Source organism: Anas acuta, chromosome Z (assembly GCF_963932015.1).
Source record: "Anas acuta chromosome Z, bAnaAcu1.1, whole genome shotgun sequence".
NCBI classification, from domain to species: Eukaryota; Metazoa; Chordata; class Aves; order Anseriformes; family Anatidae; genus Anas; species Anas acuta.
The window spans coordinates 30,595,466-30,617,083 of record NC_089017.1 but is presented as its reverse complement, the minus strand read 5'-3'; the positions used below and the strand labels follow the sequence as shown (position 1 = coordinate 30,617,083).

At 38.3% G+C, this 21,618-nt stretch overlaps 1 protein-coding gene across 6 annotated transcripts in view; it reads right to left on the bottom strand.

Moving 5' to 3' along the window:
* CNTLN (centlein) overlaps positions 1 to 21,618 on the bottom strand; it is a 202,699-nt gene that overhangs the window by 142,174 nt on the left and 38,907 nt on the right. For all 6 annotated transcript variants that reach the window (XM_068667749.1, XM_068667754.1, XM_068667751.1 and 3 more), the window contains 2 exons: positions 9,631 to 9,765; positions 8,863 to 9,042 (listed from right to left, as the gene is read on the bottom strand). In XM_068667749.1, the coding sequence (XP_068523850.1) occupies positions 8,863 to 9,042; positions 9,631 to 9,765 (315 nt within the window). The remainder of the gene's footprint in view (positions 1 to 8,862; positions 9,043 to 9,630; positions 9,766 to 21,618) is intronic.

The following is a 21,618-nucleotide window of genomic DNA, read 5'->3' as shown; positions in this document are numbered from 1 at the left end:
TGATTAAACCTTGCTTTTGTTTTTTATTATTTAAATTTCTCAAAGACTGTACGATAGCACACACAGAAACTAAGAATCCAGGATAGTGATTTGTTTTTGAGGTTCCTTGTCAGTCTCAGATACTCTGACTTTGCACTTCCAATTCAGGAAAAGAAATGACATACAAAGAAAACTTATGGGAATGCTCATTGAAAACAATGTAAAGAAGCAATACTTTGTCTTTCACAGCAAGCTTTGCTGTGAAAGTTGCACAGTATAAGGTATATCTGGGAATATAACAGCAAGGCAGCTTACTCAAGCAGGACTCAGATGTCTGTACATAGTGACCTCACCAGAGTTCTCTGGAGGCTTAGCAGCTCAGAAATGGCACTTTAGTCCTTAAGAAGCTTTGCATGACTATTCTCCTAGGGTATTCTGAGGCAAGAATGGAAATAGTGGCACTACAGTAGTAGTAGCACTAGAGCAGAGTTTCAGAAAGGGGCAGCAACTTTAGACCTACTTCAGTATCGCACAGTATAAACACAATCATTTATTCTTAGTAATGCAAGTACTCTAAGCTTCATCTATAATTTAAAATAAATATGTCCTACTAGGATACCGTCCCAAATCTATGGCCAATTGTACGTTAGTCTATCTTCCAGACTTCGAGACTACAGACTACAGACTTGGTCAAACAAAACTGCACAGAAACAAAAAATGCTCAGATTTCCCTTTCAGCAACAATACATTGAATATTGAAGGTATCAACATATTTTTGTAGCTGAAACATAGTTCACTAAAGTTATTCCCTTAAGAGTAGTGAATAATTAACTGTCTTGCTTTAAAACAGCATAAAACTGTGTTACGCATATTCAGATGTATCAGAAGCGTACTACAGTTCTTTGAATTTTGACAAGAATTATCATATCCAGTTAATAACAGTAACATTAATTTGGGGGAAATCGCAACAAATGAATGAAGCAGAAAAACTACTTGCTTCATGATAAATCTCAAGTTATATGCCAGGTGTACCCCGCTGATGAGTCATCATTCAATCCTAAAGGCTAATTTTTGGATAACAAAGATTACTTGTTCTCAGACAACAAAAGATTCCAGAATGATAGGAAAAAGTTCATTCGATCAACACATGAAAATGTTCAAATGTTATAACGTTTGCAATGTAATAAGCTAAATAATTTAGGGTTTCTCCTGAGTCTTGGTTTTTCCCCAGCAATAAGAAGTTATTGTGGATTGAGACGATGATTGCCAGCTTACAAACTTGAAATTAACAAAAATGACAATAGCTCATATTTTCTGTGAATAAATCCTATCTGTGCATCTCACATACTATGCTAATGAGTAGTAGATAATTTTCATGATATAGATTAAAAAAAAACAAATCTCATCTCCAGTACTCAAATTCCCATCATCCACTGCAAAGTAGAATGGGTAGTAAATGATTTTGTCCTAAATACAACTTTATAAAGTTATATAATGGAAGATGTATAATGAGGTGGGGGTTGGTCTATTCCCTCACATGCCCCATAACAGGACAAGGGGGAATGGGGTAAAGTTGCACAAGGGGAAGTTTAGGTTGTATATTAGGAAGAACTTCTTTACTGAAAGGTTTATTAGGCATTGGAACAGGCTGCCCAGGAAGTGGTTCAGTCACCATCCCTGGAGGTCTTTAAAAGACGTTTAGATGTCGAGCTTAGGGATATGTAGGACTTGTTATTGTTAGGTCAGAGGATGACTAGGTGATCTTGGAAGTCTCTTCCAACCTAAATGATTTTGTGTGTGATTCTGTGTTAAAAACACAAAATTCTGAAACAGAAAAATATTGCAATATCATATACTGAGCATTCAACAGGGCTTCTGTGCACCAGTCAGGAATGTAAGACTATGAAATACTCTAAACTTTAACACTCAATTTCTGAGCATCTCAATTTTTTTTAAATCAATGAAATTTAGTATGTTGCCTTTTAGTTGATACACTACCTGAGATGACAGTTCCATTATGCAAGCAGGCAGATTGAAAATTTGCTAAATACAATTTCTCCAAAACCTGATTTTCAAATAAACATTAATGTGAATCGTATTGTACAGAATGCAAATTTCTACAGCATTCTGAAATATACTAAATTAAATGCTATGTAAAAGCAAGTCAAAATACCTAATAATTCAATTATATAATATGGGGAAGAAAATGCATATTGGAGAAAAAACACAAGACAGAAAAGGATGTTATACTTCTATATAACAGTAATGAAAGTGAAATATGAAAAATAAGTCTACTGCTAACATTCTTATTCATTTCTAAACAAGAAAGGGGATGATCCTAACTAAAATGAAATGAAAATAAATAGCACAAAAGTAACTTAAAACATTATGTAAGTATTTTATTCACTTCAAACCCAAGAGTAATAAATTCTGAAAACTTAGAGGTAAGGTGAATTTAAAAGAACTTCACACATAAAAAGCAAAACACACAGACAAGGCATGCTGCAATACAGTTGCATATAGGTTACAAATCGACTGTGAATACTAAGGTTTTATTTGCAGTTTCAAACTGTTAGAGAGTCACTTTTAAGCACACTACCTTCGTTTTTATGTTTTTCTTTTTATGAATTTTGACAGGAGTGAGAATAGTTTTCAAGATCCCCTCTCAGTAAAACTAATTTTTCATTGGAACTAAAATTCCAGGCTCCTCTGGATAGAAATGGCTGTTTCTCAGCACACTTCATTTTAAGAGAACAACTTTGCCTGTGTCTTTAAAAACTCTAACCTTCAGACTTAAGGCACTTTTTACAGTACCTTGCCAACTAGAAAAAACAAAACACTAAGCAATTCTACTATCTTTCAGGTCACCTCCACTTAAAATCTGCCAGTCTGCACTTTTTTGTGTCTACATACAAAGCCTTTTGTGACTGCTTGAGTTTGGGAAAATACACATTCTTCGTATTATTCAAGAACAACTTAAGTAACCTCCACTGAAAGAATAACAACATAACTCACATCCCTAATTCATTTTTACACAGGGAGACACTTCCGTGCATAAAGTGGCTGATTTTCAGCTTTTCTACTTGTGCTCTTTTAGGAGATGCAGAAACTGATATAAGCCTAGGCAACAAGACCTATTTGAAGGCAGAAAGCAAAATGCTGTATTTATTTTTAGGGTACTAAAGCAAAACACTGTATTTATTCTTAGAGTACTGTACATTACTTATATGAAGGCATATATGTGAAACAATGAAACACAACTGACAATTTTAGCCACCTTGTTGGCTCTCTTCTAGTTCGTCTCACCTGTATTTAGACTAACATAACAAATTAAAGGAATAACCATTAAAATGGACAACCTAGTCATAGCAGTTTGTTTTTTTCTCTGCATTTGTAAAAGTTGAGTTTTACACCCAGGTTTAATTTACAGTAGGTCTGAAAACAACTAGATCTAGGCAGCAAAAGTGATAAGTGACACGTTTCTGTACAGAAAGTGATATAAAGACCCCAATAAATAAAACAAAACAAAACAAAACTGCCAGTAAGAAGGAGGCACACACTACCAGCCTTTGGAGAACCTCTGTTATGACTTAACATTTCTATTATGTAATACCTGCTTTAAATACAATGATGACATAGTTTACATTGATTTCATTTTATTCTTCCACAGACATAGGAGAGTAACATGAATAGTGTCTGTATAACACCATCTACAATATTGATAAACATAGTGTTTGTTACTGAAAAACATGTACAAAAAAAGATTCTAGTTTCACCTTCAAACTTCAGTCTGAGGCAAAACTGGCTCTCAGAATGGCTTTTGTTTCTAAATTCAAATTATTTTTATCTATAACCATTTCTACCATCACCTGAGAACAGTACAATTCTGTTATTGAATTTGTTCATAAACCTCTTTTTAAAAACATTGAAAGGACATGTTGTATTGGGGTGTATACATTAGAAAACAAACTGTATCCCAATACAGTGTAGCATGATAATGTTGCATTTGGCCTCTGAGGATAAGGAAATTATTATTCTTTATTGTTTATAAGCATCCTGTTAAAAGCCAATCTGCCATCCAGTATTGATTCTTGAGAACATCAAGTAATGTCAGGAACAGTGGGAAAAATAAATTGAAATTTTCAAGCAAATATTTTCAGTATGACCGTGTAAAAATGGTGGTGAACTGCAAAAACAGCTGTGTTTTTTACAAACGTTTATTTCACCAAATCCAGGTAAAAAACTATGATAAATTACTACTTCCTAGGGGTTATATAAGACATTTCCCTCATGCAGATAGTACTTTTAATATGCCTCTCAATCCTTCCAACAGTCTTGTGAGATAATCAAATTCACTTAATTCCATTATCAAAAGTGTACAGTCTCTTGACTAAGCTCACAAAAAAAAAAAAAAAAAAGAAAAAAAAAAGGGCATGAGCTGGAGTATCAGGGTAACTGCTTCTGGTGGTTTAATACCGATGGGCAGCTAAGGTCCACCTGGCCTCTCTCACTCCCCCTTCTCATAAGGACAGTGGGAAAAAATATGCTGAAAAGAGTTCCTGGGTTGAGATAAGGACAGGGAGTTCACTCTCCCATCACAGACAAAACAGACTCAACATAAAGGAGATTAATGTAATTTATTGCCAATTAATAACAAACTAGAGCAGTGAGAAACTAAAAGCAAACTAAAAACACCTTCCTCCCATCTACCCTCTTCTACCTTGTCCCCCAGAGCAGCACAGAGGTACAGGGAACAGGGAATGAGACCTGCGGTCAGTCCCTGTCACTTCATCTCCACTCCCTCACGGTCTCTCTCTGCCCCTGCTCTACATGGGGTCCCTCCCATGGATGCTGTCCTTCCCCAACTGATCCCGCATGGTCTGCCCACAGGCAGCATCTCTTCAAGCACTGCTCCCAAACAGCTCCGTGCCATGGGGTCCATCCATCCCCCAGGAGCAAACTGTTCCAGCACGGGTCCCCCACGGCTGGGTGGCAGCTCCCCCCAGACCCCCCCTGCTCCTGCGTGGGCTCCTCTCCACGGGCTGCAGCTCCGGCCCGGGGCCTGCTCCTGCAGGGGCTCTCCATGGGCCGCAGCCTCCTCCAGGCCACATCCACCTGCTCCACCGGGGGCTCCTCCACCCATGGGGGGCTGCAGCGTGGAGATCTGCTCCATGTGGGACCCATGGGCTGCAGGGGGACAGCCTGCTCCACCAGGGGCCTCTCCACAGCCTGCAGGGGAACTGCTGCTGTGCCTGGAGCAACTCCTGACCTCCTGCTGCACTGACCTGGGGGTCTGCAGGGCTTGTTCTCCTCTCTCCCAGCTGCTGTTGAGCAGCAGTTTATTTTTCCCTTTCTTAAATCTGCTCTCCTAGAGGCCCAGCCAGCATCACTCTGTGACTCAGGTCTGGCCATCGGCAGGTCCTTTTTGGATCTGGAGCTGGCTCTGGTCTGACAAATGGCAGCTGCTGGGCTCTGCTCACAGAGGCCAACCCTGCTGCCAAAACCTTGCCATGTAAACACACAGGCACTTGTAGCCTGGCAGAAGAAGGTCTTCAGCCCAGCTCTGGCCCAGAGCAGGCTCAAAGTGGGCTCAGGCCGGGCTGCTCAGGGCTTCACCCAGCCAGGACACGAAATCCCCAGGTCACAGAGGCCCAACCTCCCTGTGCCTCAGCTCCACAGCCGGGCTGTCCTGGTTAGGAAAAGGCTTCTCCTCGTCTCCAGCCTGAGCCCCTCGTGCCTCAGCCCGTGCCCTGCCTCCCACCTCCCCATCACACACCCCTAGGCAGAGCCCGGCCACGTCTCTTCCTGACGGTGCCAGGGCTGCTGCTGGGTGTCCCCACAGCCGCCCCTTCTCCCAGCTGAACTGGCCCTACTCTGCAGCCTCACCTCACAGGGCAAGGCCTCCAGCACCACTGCCTTGGTGCCTCCCCTCTCTCCTGCCAGTTTACTGCCAGGAATAAATTATAAGTATTTCTTGTATTGCAGGACTCAAAAATCGATACTGCATCTACAGCACTGAGCAGAGGGGGATGATGATCCCTCCCCTGGCTCTTGAGCCACACACATCCTCCTTATGCCTCCCTGGGTATTGTTGGCTCTCATGGTTGCCTGAAACAGCTGGCCCCTGCTCAGCTCACTGCCTGCCCACACCAAGAGCTTTTCCCTGTCCCCCACATAGCTGCATCCCTAGTTCATGGCTCACCATTTGTCCTCATTAAGGCCCCTGCACATTTGTGTCAAGGTTCCTCATGGCAGCCATGTCCCTGAGCACATCAACTGTTCCCCCCACTTTGGTGTCATCTGAAAATTTGATGAGCATGCCCGATGCCCCCTCCTCCAAGTCACTGATTAAGATTTTAAACAAGACAGGTCCAGGATAGGTCTTGCAGGTAGCCACTTTTTACCAGCCTCCAGACCAGTACAATCCATTAACCACAGCCCTCTGAACCAAAACAATCAAAAGCTTTTTTAAACAGGTTGTTTTTCATCCATTCAGCTGTAACATCTTCGTTTTGGAACACTGTAGCAAGACAGTTTAAAAAATTTTGCTAAAGTTCATGTTAGTCATATCCATTGTTCTTGCCTTGTTCACAGATGCAATCATTTTATCACAAAAGACAATTTGGTTGCTCAAAAATTATTTGTCCTTAGTAAATCCATGAGGACTGTTTCTAGTTACTTTCTCAATTATGTGCCCAGATATGGCTTCCAAGAAGATATTCTGTGACTTTTCCAGGGACTGAAGTGAGACTGACCAACCTGTTCTTGGGTCATCCTTTTCATTGGAGACCTTCCCTGATTTCCACAACCTTTGAAAGATGATAGGCAGCAGCTTCACAGAGGCATGAGTCAATTCTCTCAGCAGCTTGGATGCAGTTTAGCTCGTTCAAAGGACATTTACTAGTCAAGTTATCTCAAGCAACTCCCAGCTTATCCACTGCTGGTACTTCTGAAACCCAGCCTCTAGGAAAGCTTTATCTATTACTTTCTGTCACTAATTTATCCCTCTCTTTAAGCAACAAGCCCACAATTTCCTTTTTCAGCCTTTTAGTAGTGCAACAAACTCTTTATTACCTGTCACAACTTTTAAGTCTCAACTATAATTAGGTTACCACTGTCCCTGTGTGCCCACGCAATGTTTCTGAATTTCTCCTTTTTTGTAGACTTCATTGTGTTCCTGAATGCTGATACCCTCCTCCTCACACTCCCTGCCCACTGACATCTGGTGATTAATTGTGTTTAGCTAAGCTAGTGTCCTGATGCATCCACTTGTTCTCCTTAGCATCTTAGTGGACTGCACTTGGGCTTGGAAGAGGCTGTCTTTAAAGACTTGGTAAATTTTTCCAACCTCTTTAGTGCTGTTTCTCACGCAATTCCACCCATCTCTGCCTACTCCATAAACCAGAGAGCCCGCTCCTTAATTCTAGGTCCATACTGTGCTACTACCGTCCTTCCTTCATTTACTCAGAATCATTGACTTCACAATTTCACAGTCACTATTGCCAAGGCTGCCATCGATTATTAGATCCCCTGTGAGTTCTTCCTTGCTTCTGAACAGCAGATCCAGCTGTGTGTCATTCAAAGTTGATTCAGGTAGTACCTCTCTCAAGAAGTTACTTCTGACACCACCTTGCCACGCTTGCCGACTCTCTCTGAAGTACTGACACTACTTATTTTTATCCCTGGAATCATACAACTATGACACACTTTTCTCTCTTGAGCATGCCCTATCAGCCAAGAAAAGAGACAGATTAGGAATTATTATGACTGTTCTCATTGAAGGTGTCAGTAACAATGATTTTCAATAATTTATCAGGTATAGCAATACATTTAACAATTTGAAAATTACTAAATCAGTTCTAAACCAGTAGATTTCCCCCTGCCCCTCCAAGAACCAGCAAACCAACCATTCATTGTCTTGGAAATCCTGTAATCCTGTCATCACAACCATTCCAAAGGCCTCAATTTGCAAGAACTTCACTTCTATGTTAAAAAAGTCTAAATGGCACTCTTTACAAGGGTTCTTCCATCAGTAGAACAAGCAGAGGAGTCTCCAAAACTACTAAATTGCTAGAGTGAGAAAAAAGATAATTTCTGGACAAGATACTGACTAGGTAGTTACGATATTGAATACACCAGAAAGTCATATACATTGATAGTTTAAAAGAAAATGGTGTAAGAATTCATTAGCCATGTAAATAAAAAGAATCCATTGAATATACATACATATATGTAAGCAGACATCAAACACTTTGATACCATGTTTGGGGTTTTCATTCTTATACGAATTTAAAAAGAAATTGCCAATTTTCACTTGACAGGTCAAAGTTACACTTAAATAACAGACATGATATTCTGCACAATGCATTCAATCATTTCTTTTTTCATTTTGTCATAAACAATGAAAATAACTTTTTAAATATAGTATATGCAATAATAAGGTCTCCACAGAGTGAAGTCCTCTGGAGGATAGGACACAATTTATTCAAAACTGCAGTTAAAAGTTTTAAAGGGTCCTTCCAAAACAAATATCAAGTCTACTACAACCAAATTACAGGCAAGTAAATAATACATTGAGAAAAAAGTCATGAATGATAATACTTTTAAGCTTTTATTATTTCATATATGTATTTTATCTTAAAATACAGTATCTTTTATTTTTTAATGATTACATTTTAAGATGACTATTTGAAGTCAGATTCCTGCTTTGCAACATCAATTTTTAAAAAGCTGTGGGTCTTTAGTGAAGGAATGTAAATGAATGCAAGTCCCCACTGGTAGATTTGAATATATAACTTGTTATTTAAGGAAAATAACTTGTAGTGCAAATGTCTGGAGAAGTTATTTCTGAAATAACATCCACAAGTCCATTCCACTTCGTACCTTTATTCTGGCATCACTGCCAGATTTTTCTGTTTTCCATTGTACCTCCTGTTTCCTCAGTTTCTCCAGGTCATTTAGCAGGTCAGCACAGCGTGTATTTAATCCCTTATTTTCCTCCTCCAGGTTTTTTATAACCAGTCTGTTTTGCTCTTCCTTCTTCTGTGCACACTCCTCGGTGTCCTGTAGAACAGTACCACAAGGGCCGATAAACAAAAAAAGTGAGAACTAATCAGCAAATATAAACTGTGCAGTTTTACCCTCACAGCAGCTTCTTCTATATTTGATGGCCAAGGTCACCTGTGTACTTTTATTGGCCTCTTTCATGCAGGTGGAAGGGTCATATTTTTTAGCTGGATGACAGCTTTGATGAGTACACATTTGCAAAGAGCCCATTAATTGATCAAGCTGCCTTTGATGCTGTCCCCAGCTATTTTTGAGACCCACACAGACATATCCTCCCAGACCTCGGCTTTATCAATTAATAATGCCAGTCCCATCAGAATCTAATTACAAGAAGCCACATCTTCACACTCCTACTTTCTTTGCTCCATTTCCATCATTAACTATTTATCTGAAAGTTATAAAGCTTGGATTCTTGGCTTTAAAGCATCTTCCTCGGAGTTGGTATGTGAGAAAACGGTAAGGTATAGCAAGGCCTAAGGCAATTTTTTCTCCAAGCTTGTCACTTTCTGTGCCACAAAGGCTGACACTGCTTAAAGAACTACTTCAAAGCTACAGTCTTATAAAACTATGTACAAGTCAATATACCTTAAGTTCTTCACTTTTATCTTTAAATTTCTGGTTCAAGCTACTGAATTCATTCTTCAAACGGGCATTTTCTTCATCCACAGCAATTTTTCTCTGTATTAAGTCGTTTATCTCTTGCTGCTGTCCTAAGAGTCTCTATTAGAAAAATAAATCTGTTAGACAAGAAGCAATTGTAAAAGAACTTGCATGTGCTGAAACCATTTTAGACCTATGTCGTGTAACGATCTGTTATATGTAGTTTTTCAGTATTCTTTTCATTTAGTTACTACTTCACTCATACCCAAAACAGCATCACCATTAGAGACAATAATGTAAATGTGGAACTGAATAGCTTGCTGCAACTGAACAAAAAAGCCCATAAGTGTAGAACCAAACAGAAATTGTTTAGTCAAGATTAGACAAAAAACAGCCATTTGTAGAAATGATATTTGTGGTTGAGAATTAAGAATACATTAAAGTACTTTTTCATTTGCACTTTCAATGTACCAAAAATCTAGCCAAAAAAATAGTTGAAAACTCTCCAAAATTCATGATGATAATGAAAAGCATTTATTAAGTGAGGAAGACAGATTATGATAGATAATATCTGCATGAAAAGAATTAAATCTAACTGAATTTGCAGCTCAAAGCAAGGAATACAACTCCACTAAGCATAGGCAACAGTTTTATGTGATGCACATAACAGAAACTCATGGCCATTAAAAAAAACAACAACCACAAAACTTCAAGTTTCTATGCTAGATTTTTGCATTCTAAAGATATTCATATTAAAGCATCCTCAGTCTTTAATGTATATTAGCACTTTGCATTTTTCTTCAGGAGTCTGGTTTAATTTCACGTATTGCTTTGTCCCTTGCCCTAAATCAGAACAACATTTATCTATTACATTTTCCTAGCATGAACACTGAGCTGTATTATGAAATAGAAGAAACTTTTGTTTGAGGACAAAAATGCAACTGCTTTGCCCTTAATATCCAAAGTAAATAAACATGCTCAGAAACACATAAAATGATCAACAAAAGGATTATTCCAAAATACTGCTGGTAACACACACAAAGGTTTGTAAACTCCAAATGGTAAATTCTGATTCATGTTTATGTCAGACATGAAAAAGAACAAAAACATGCTAAGAACAAAAGCATACATAGAACAATGCAGTTGAAATTCTAACCAACAATCAATGATTTTAAACCTACATGTAACAGGGTAAACAGTACGTATGTCGCCACTGACCACTGAAGTAATTCACCTACAACAAAAAAACATGCATGGTATAGCCAGCAGTCATGGATACAAGCAAGCTGTGCAGGGGTAGGCATCACTTGCTCAGCATGTTTGAAGTATCTGTGCGTTGGTATCCAGAGCACCTGCATCCCAACAGCAATACGTCCACAACGCAATCCTCACAGAAGGATGGGTTAATTTTCAGAGTTTGAGTACTGGCCTGAAAACCAGTGTCTCCTCAAGATATGAATGTTCTTCTCTGTCTTATGCATTATGTTACAACATTTCAAAACTCTTAACACCCAGTAAAACACCCTTTTCAGTATTACTGGAGTAAAAACGTAAAAAAAATAAAAATAAAAAAAACTCATTTCACATATTTGATTTTAAGACTAAGGCTGGTAAGAATTATTTCTTTGCCAATTATCACTTAAGTCACTTGCAAACTACAGTGACAAAAAGGCTCCAGAAAAATATATTTGAAGACAGGCTGTGAAATTAGTCTATGCATTTAGCAAAATACTTAGTCATTTAATGTATCACTTCATTTCTTTTTATGGATTGTGTCTTTGCCTTGCTTGTTTCATCTTTTACTTAACAGAGACCTTTGTTTTAACTTCTTCTGAATTACTTTGCGTATCTGCTTATCTTCTATAGACTTCTTCCCTTTTTCTACACAACACATTCTCACCTTTCTTGCAGATACTTTTGTTTTCTACTTTTCCTCCTACCATCAGCCTCAAATCTTCTACACATCGTTCCCACAAGTGTAGCAATTAATTTATCCCTATTCTAATTTATTCTAAATTTGGTGATGTTTTTTACAAAATGAAACATACCACGCTACAGATAAGAAAATATTTCCAAGCAAGAACAAACCCTAAAAAGCAGTTTGAGAATAATGAGAAAGAGAATGGAATACAGCTAACCTCTGTAGCAAATACCAAAAACAAGCAACCATGAACAGATAATGTCAAATAAATAGTGTAGGGAGACATGAGGAGTATTTTATTTTTCCACAATGAAATTTTTAGTTTATCAAGGTGGGGAAAAAAAAGGAAAAAACAACACACCTATCTTGTGGTAGGTAGCAGCCATAGTAGAATATACAAAATGACAGACTTTCTAACAGAGCTTTTTTTAAAAGGTGGAAAAGAATATAAACATGAATTAAAGAGAATAGAAAAATGAGAGTAAAATCAAAAGAAAAGTGAAAGAAAATACAGAAACCTCATACTCTCATGTCTTGGAATTTTTCCTCACATGTCATTAATTCAAACCAACCAACCAACCAGACAAAAAAATACCCAGAGGATTTCATTAATACACCTTTTTACAAACAGTTCTGTCATGTAAAGACTCAACTGTGAAGATACTGAACCAGCTTGTATTTAAAACAGTGTTTAATTGGTAATTTAATCTTGAACCTCTAGTGTAGTTATTTATTTTTATAATATAACTAACTCCCCTACAGAGACTCATTCTACGGCATTGGCACTTTAAACAAAAACACTCTAGTTAAAGTTTTCCTAAGATTATAGATTCATAACCATTCTTCCATTTCTTCCAAAATAAAACTAAACCCGAATTTCAGATTCAGAAATTTATATGAAACTTTTCTCAGAATCATACCACAGTGCATAAACCTTTTTAGCCCGGGTAATTTGTTATTCAGGACACTACAACTTATTCATAAATTGAGTGTGAATATGCTGTGCTAATTTCATGATGTTCAAATTGTTAAAGTACTATCGGCAAGTTTAGAAGAGTGCACAAAATATTTTAGATTTCATTTTTATATGTCTGTTTATATATGTGCCTGCTCACACTTTATATATGTACATATGTGTGCAGTTAAAAGTATATTAGAAAGGCAATCTGTTGAAAAATCAGTCTATGCATTTTTCTCATTTGCTTAGAAATATTTTTGCATAACCACATAGGACAAACCCAAACACCCCACCAGTTCTTTTTTCTTTTTATTTTTTTTTCTGTTGTTTATTTGCTTTCTTTTTATTTTTAAATTCCTGTCTTTTTTGGTAAGAACACTTGCATTTTGGTCCTTGCAAGGTAGTATATGCTGCCAGGATGACAGCATGCATTCAGTAGGTATTATGGAAGGAACGGGGAAATTGAGAAAACTCATCTTTACCAAGGACTCCTCTCTTGCATATTTTGAACATACTAGATACGACTTAACTATTCAAAAAACAAAGTATTTGTTCTTCAGACGAATTACAGTTACAGAAACAAGTCATTGTTGGCAGATAATGATTAAGCTGCATCTTTTAAAACAGGATTCCATATTACCATGGAAAGCATTACTTCGTTTGCCTCCTTCTCAATCCCCCAGTCCTCACAGACTTTGAGTAAGTGGCTCCTCTGAGTCATCCTTCTAGCTCCTCTGAGTCATCCTTCTAGCTCATTGCTGCTTGTTTAACGTTTATCAAGACAAAGTCTACATTGAAAGAACTCCCCTAGAAATTCTACCTATCCAAAAGAGTCTGTTGGCTCTAATGGAGTTCAAGATTCACAAATATGCACATAAAGAATCTCAAAGTTCAGCTCCAGCTCTTTAAGGCATCCAATTGAGCACACAAGCTACACCATGCTGAAAAAGTATGGATACGTGTGTATGTATATATACACACACACACACACACACACATACATACATATATATATATATATATATCACAGAATCACAGAATCGTCTAGGTTGGAAGAGACCTCAAGATCATCGAGTCCAACCTCTGACCTAACACTAACAAGTCCTCCACTAAACCATATTGCTAAGTTCAACACCTAAACATCTTTTAAAGAGCTCCAGGGATGGTGACTTCACCACTTCCCTGGGCGGCCCATTCCAATACCTAACAACCCTTTCGGTAAAGAAGTTCTTCCTAATATACAATCTAAAACACCCCTGGCGCAACTTCAGGCCTTTCCCCCTCGTCCTGTCACCAGGCATGTGGGAGAACAGGCCATCCCCCACCTCACTACAGCCTCCTTTAAGGTACCTGTAGAGGGCAATAAGGTCGCCCCTGAGCCTCCTCTTCTCCAGGCTGAACAAGCCCAGCTCCCTCAGCCGCTCCTCATAGGACTTGTTCTCCAGGCCCCTCACCAGCTTCGTCGCCCTTCTCTGGACTCGCTCAAGCACCTTGATGTGCTTCTTGTAGGGAGGGGCCCAAAACTGAACACAGTACTTGAGGTGCGGCCTCACCAGAGCCGAGTACAGGGGGACGATCACCTCCCTAGCCCTGCTGGCCACACTGCTTCTTATACAAGCCAGGATGCCGTTGGCCTTCTTGGCCACCTGAGCACACTGCTGGCTCATATTCAGCCGACTGTCCACCATCACTCCCAGGTCCTTCTCTGCCTGGCAGCTCTCCAACCACTCATCTCCCAGCCTGTAGCTCTGCTTGGGGTTATTGCGCCCCAGGTGGAGGACCCGTCACTTGGCCTTGTTGAACTTCATGCAGTTGACCTCAGCCCATCGGTGCAGCCTATCCAGATCCTCCTGCAAAGCCTTCCTACCCTCGAGCAGATCGACACACGCACCTAACTTGGTATCATCTGCGAACTTACTGAGGGTGCACTCAATCCCTTCATCCAGATCATCGATGAAGATATTAAAGAGGACTGGCCCCAGCACCGAGCCCTGGAGAATGCCACTAGTGACTGGAAATATACGCACACACGCATCTATAAAGCATACATTAAACATTTATATAAAACATACATTTGTAAAGCAAAATCAGAAAGATCTTTGGGTCATGTCAGGAACACTATGTTTTACAGCAGTTTGAAGAATAATGGAGGCACATAGATACAACAGAAGTGCAATGAGCTACTTAAAATGTTTGTTCAATATTGTTGGGATGGAATTTTAAACTCAAATAAACTACTTACTTTGCATACTTTGCAGCATAGTCACAGATCATCCTGAATCAGACTAGGACATTAATTACTTATCCCTACAACTGACCACATAAGACTTTAAATCAAACAAAAGGCAACTACACCATATCAATCATCATGAAGCAAACTCATCTGAACGGTCTACAAAGTCAACTATTGCAGCAGTAGTGAAACATGATTTAGGTAAGCTATATCTGCATGAAAAAAATCTTGTTATGTTTCAAAGCATATTACCTGGGTACCATCTTGTATGCTCTTTTCCTCTAAAGAGGATGAACTTTTATTCTCATATTTGCTCACTTCACATGCTTATAAAGAACTGGGGGGGGGGGGGGGGGGGGGAACACAGGAATATGACTGGGGAGCCATGACTGGGTAGAAATAATGGTCATAAAGAAGAGTTTCTAAGATACAGACAATTAAGTAAATTATCATCTGCCTTTGCCTGGGCAGCTGTTTTTGCTCTTTATTTCCTCAACCCATGAATTACTTTGTATAATAAGAATAATAGAGTAAAGACTGATTTCTTGAAGCAGAGAAAACAATCAGTGTTCCTAAAAGACTATCCTATTCTGGTAGGCAAGTGAAACAGCAGGAAAAAAAAAAAAGAAAAAAAGTGTGATCAAACACATGGGGCAACCTCCCACATGAGGTTATTTTGACAGACTTCACCAGATAAAAACACTCATCAGGAATTCATCTATTCCCACAGTATCTACTGTTTTTGTCTAGATAGCATAAAAGACAGGTTAATGCTACACAAGAACAATCTTAAAATTCTGCATTGACTGCAATTGTGCTTGTTTGAATACAACAGGACAAAAGCAACATTCAATAGGCTGTTGACAGCCTCCTGCCCAAGAACTATAAAAAATGTATATAACTAAGACAACTAGAGTACACTTGCAAAGATTTTTCCATAGACAAGCTTCCAAATACACAAAATAAAACTGTATTCTACAAGTGAATTCACTCTAAGAAAAAACAAAGGAATCTGCTGATACCCTTTTGCTTCACTGAGAAGAATCAAAGAATATCCCTTATATAATGTTGGCACCCAGAATGCTCCAGGCAACAGTACATACAAAGAAAGAAATACCGTGAGCTGTTGGAGCACATCTTCTGATGTTCAAGAGGACTGTTGTTCCAGAACTCATTTTTACCTTTTCTCATGGTACCTCTTTAGCTACAACACAATACAGGTGTTTTTTGTTGTTGTTGCTTTTTGTTTGTTTTGTTGTTGTTTGTTTGTTTGTTTTTCCTTAACAATATCCAGTTATTTACTGGAAATTACTACTTCTGTTTAAATACTTTAACGTCAATCAGCAAGGGAAGCAAAATCACATGCTAAGCTGCACATCAGAATATAAAGGGAAAAAGTTTTTTTTTCTCCTAGCTCTGAAAAGAAGCACATCAGAGTCATGTCAGTATCTTGCTACAATTTTCCGTCATATTTATTGTGAACACATAAGCAAAAAGATATATTTTTAAAATGAAATTCATTTTTATCCAGCCTGAATTTAGACAGTATACTACCTTATGCAAGACAGTGAAAGTGACATAATAATGCTAGGATTCTGTTTTCAAAAAGAGTATCAGTATATACAATGACCAAGAGTAATAGACTGTTTGATGTTTTTACAGATATCCTCATTGAACTTCAGTGAAATATTTTTAATCGCTACATAAAAAGCATGCAGAAAGGATTACGAAACAATAGTTGTACATACTATTACTACGTAAGTGTTTCCACATTTTGGAGTGGAGGAAGATTATTCATGGTACTGCAGTGTAAAACGTTACCAGATTACTATCAGTACTCCCTACGTGCTTCTATGCAGGTTCATAAAATGTAGGTAAGAGTGGTAACTGGAACTGATGAGGAACTCCTTAACAATGACTTTTTATGAAATACCAAGACCTTAAACAAAATGAATTTACTAATTAATTTACATTATTTTATTACAACTTAAGTAAGCACAAATTTATTATTCTCCCTTTTAAAATGCCTCTCTTCAAAATTTCTCCTTCAACTTTTACACATGTATTGTCATCAAGTCACCATTGTCACCACCCTTTTGTCACCAAGTACCTGAGATCAGCTTACCACAGTCCTAACTTTCTCCCCTTGTTTCCAACTTTCCTTTCTTCTGGCAGGAATTGCAAATTAACTAGGTGCCATTAAAAAAGTACTGTCAACACTTCACATCTTTCCTTGTTTTCTCAAATTTCTCTTTATATTTTTTGAACTTCATTGTTCTAAACTTGAACACTCAGAAGCACAATTAACAATACTCCCAGTCACATTCAGATACAGCTCTCCCACAAAAAGAGCACAGAAGAAAAAAATAAAATCAAACAAAAGAAATCCACTTTCATCTCATGACTATTCATTAGATCCTTTAATTATTTTCAGATGTAGGATGAGCAGAAGTTCTATGTAAATAATTCATGAAAAGGTAGCCATATGTTATAGAAGTCATCTGCTGCATTTAGCAATCTGTATACTGTCCTTTCATAGTCAAAATGACGCTAGCCAGTTATGATACAAAATGCAATTATTTTTAAATCCATACAGCTCCAAAAGTAAAATGCTGACAGTGCTACCTGATTCTACAGTAACATGATGCCTTCATTCACAAACACCTATTCAACTTAGAACTTGACTCCTAAGAAGGAGAGAAAAAAACAAGGTAAAAAAACAACTGTGTATAATGGATAAAAACGTAACTTGTGCAACAGTATTATGAGTACATATCTCACTATTGATGCCTACTTTTCATGTTTGCCCTTAAGCTATAACAATCTTTAACAAAAAAACAGCAAGGAGAGGGGAACTGAAGTGCAGGAGTCCACTTGATTTTCATAGCACCATAAGTTTGTTTGTTCTTCTTTATCCCATCCCATGCTCCAGGACTCCCCAAGAAGAAACAATTTAAAAGGATTTACCTAATAAAAAGAAAAATGATGCTGCCAGAAGACATCAGGAAATCCATTCCCAACATTAACGAGAATATCAGAACTTCTATCAATAATAGACATGAAATAAACATAACCTAGAGATGTATATAAAAAAAAAGGCTGAAAACACTGTCCATTCAAATGTGTTTACCTACTGTTTACGTATTAAAGAAACAAGGTGGGTCTTTTTTTTTTTTTTCCAGGAGGAAGAAAAGAAAGCGAAGATCCTGTAAAGAAGGTTGGTTTTGTTTTTGTTCTAAGAGTATCAGGTGAAATGGCTCTACAGAGAAGCAGATCAGAAATATAAGCAGCTAATGACATTTTGCAGGTGGGGAATATATTCTTGCTCTTCTGCCAGTAGTTGGTCTTGCACCTGAATTCTCTCCTGACCCATAGATTAAGTAAGGGTCAAACAGTATAATCCATTATGAACACTATGGTCCCCATTGTGCTCTTTAGACTTGTCTGATGTGATTAATTGGGTATCTTCAGCAAATTTTGCTATCTTAATTATACCACCCAACAGAATTTATCAGTATTTCAACATGTGGTGGAAATACACTGGGACTTCATGTAGCGACATCATGTAGTTTTGCAACTCTAGTGTCTTGCTTTCTCTAGCAGCAAAAGAACAAATTCTAGCCAAAAATCTGCTAAGCAGATGACAGCAATGACAAAACTTTATGACATGTGCCATTGTGTTCCATTTGAGCTGCTCTTTACAACTACTTCATAGCACTTTCCTTATCTTGTTCATTAAAACAAGGTTACACAATTTCTTTCACTTCTTACCATCTCCTACAATCTCATGCATCACTTCTGCTTGCTCCTTCTGCTGCAGAGGCATAAGGCAAGCATTGCCAGCAGCTGGTTTTGTATTGACAGTGGGAGCCAAATACTGTTTCTGGCATGGGTGCAATAGATTTGCCATATCTGAAACAACATACGCACAAGCTCCCTGCCCTAGAAGGGGAACCTTTTCACAAGAAAACACCTCTAGTTTGGAAATGAAGCGGCACTGCTGAAAAGAAAAGCTGTAGCTTCACACTAAAACCAGCATCTCTCCCAGTATAGCGTGTATTGCAGTAATGCATCTGCTAGATTTAAAGATTAATGGGCCGTTTTCCTCTAATGAGGATATGACAGCTCTCAGGATAACTAACACTGACAATATAATCGATACTGACAATTTTGCCACAGCTCTAACATCACCTTAACCATCAGCTGCTCTGAATAAATCCCCCTTCCTCTTTTGTCTAGTTGTTCTCAGCATCAGGTCAGACTGGATTTTCTATGGGACCTCTAAAAACTGTTCTGTAAAGCAGCACAATGAATCACAGAATCATTAAGGTTGGATAAGACCTCCAAGATCATCTGGTCCAACCATCCCCCTACCACCAACATCAACATGTCCCTGAGCACCACATCCAACCTCCCCCTGAACACCCCCAGGGGCAGTGACTCCACCACCTTCCTGAGCAGCCTGTTCCAACGCCTGACCGCTCTTTCTGAGAAGAAATTTCTCCTAATTTCTAACCTAAGCCTGCCCTGGCACAACTTGAGGCCATTCCCTCTAGTCCAGTCATCTGTGAGAAGAGGCCAACCCCCAGATCACAAAACACATTGACACATTCTCTACTCCACCTCTCCTTAGCAGATATATATTTGAAATGATGCAAAGCAGCAGCCCAGCCCTCTGGATCAGGCAGCAGAAAATCCAAAATATCTCTTTACCCCTTATTGAGCCCACTATTTCCAAATGAAAACCAATAATTTGCTGATTTTTTTTTTCTCTTCATTGCAGAGCATGATCTTGGAGGAACTGGGTATTTTTTCTACATTGCCCTCCTCTGCAAGGGCTGCACAAGGTCCTCAGAGCAAAATAGCCTCTGTCTTTGAAACTGTGTATGACTATGAGATCTGCAGGAAAGGACACCTACAAGCATTTACTCCTGACACAGCAGTATTTCTTTACACTCACATACATCAACATTGCCAGATCAGGTATAGTAAATAAAGAACAGCTGTTGCTATGATCAACTTTTCTGATAAGCTCCTTCCTATGTGTGGTCAGCAGATTCATATGGGCAGTACTTCAACTCAAAGGGCACGCTGCCTTCTGCTACCCTGTCCTTAAGGAACAGGGGTTTTCTTGAATGTGAGCAAATCTGCCTGTACTCAAGTAAGAAGCCATGATATATGAAAAGATTCCTCATCAATAATGTTCTTAGAGGGGGGAATAAAATCCAGCTTCACCCAATCACTATACTGATTTTACAATTGAAAAAAATATGTTTCACTAAAACAAACATGATACACTAAACAGTTAAGAAGTCAATTTCTTCTACAGTATAAACAGTTTCCAATTACTTTAGAATCCATTTTTATCTGTAGAAAAAAGGCTATCCCATCGTTTCTCTGATTGGCTACTTAATTGTTTTTACCTGAATTGGGCAGGAAATTCTCACACTACACCCCACGCTCCTACAGGACAAACAGCATCATAAAGATGAGGCCCACAGAAAAATCTCTTTTACTCCTTTCCAGACTTATATTGAGCTCTGCTAACACAGGAATCAAGCATTTCACACCAGTAGAACTGGCACAGGACAATTAACATCACTTTTCTTCATTCACTGTACTTTTTTCCTGTCTAATCTGAGTGCAGCTGTCATTTCAGGCTAAAAACACAACTTAGAACAGGAAGGCAGAGCAATAAAGATCCAGAAGCTTTAGACAACTTCAGGCTTGGCCACTCAGGCAAATTAATGAAAATCAAGTGTGGCTTTACAGCATACCTGTACCATCACCCAATATAGCTGCTGTCTGGTAGATTAAGTGGGAGAACTCTTTCCTCAAAACTGAGTAAGCTAGCACACAGAAACACATTTTCAACTTGCAGAGAAAGCATTCCTGTTGGGAATTCACACAAAAGTACTAATGAGCTGTAAAGGCACACTGTAATTTACTGCTTATTAATTTCTTCAGACAAACAAGCCCACAGGTATTAGCCATAGTCATCACACTGCCTACCTCAGGTAGCCTCGTATCAATAAAACAAAATCAGCAACGTTCAACTATTTGAATTATATTTTCCTTCTTGTCTTTCTCACGCAGGCCAGTTCCTTAATGAGATTTCTTTCCCTTAGTTTTATGAGAATGCTAACTAGAAGTTGGCAAGCAGTAAAAAAGACACATGATAATTCACCAGTGAAGTCTGAAAGGGCTGCATCTAACAAATGGGTTCCAGCACTGAATGATGAACTATTTTCCAAGGTACAACTAGAGTTAAAAAACCTTTTTGAATAAAAAAATGTCTGTGTCCTCAGATATTGTTCACTTGCATTATCTATAAATATAAATCTCATTCACTGGAGAAACTTTTTTTGCAAGAGTTTACAAACTCCACATAATCTCATCACTACTGACACATTCAGCTAAACTCCCTATTACTGAAATTATTCTCATGTCCCTCATTACACAAGAATAATCAAGGTTATCTGCTACTGGAAATAAAATGTTAAGATGGCAATAATGTGTGTGTATACATTTGTCTTAATTTAATAACAGCATTTTATTACAAAGAAAAATACAGTCAGGTGAAAGTACAAAAGTTAAGAAAAAATTATTAGCGTTAATTAATGCTTAAAGGTAGAATTATGCTTCTTTCAATTGGACCCATTAAGGGGGCTTTAATACAGATTTGCACAGCAAGCTGAAGATTTTCAAGTGCAGATAATGAGGCAAGCTAGTACTATTTTAACCCCTCTAGAGTATAATCGGTTGATAAGGTTTGAAACCTTACAAGGTCTAGGACAAAAAGATTAGCTTTAGTTCCACCAGATCAGAATTGAAACCTAATTAATTAACAATGTTGTAAAG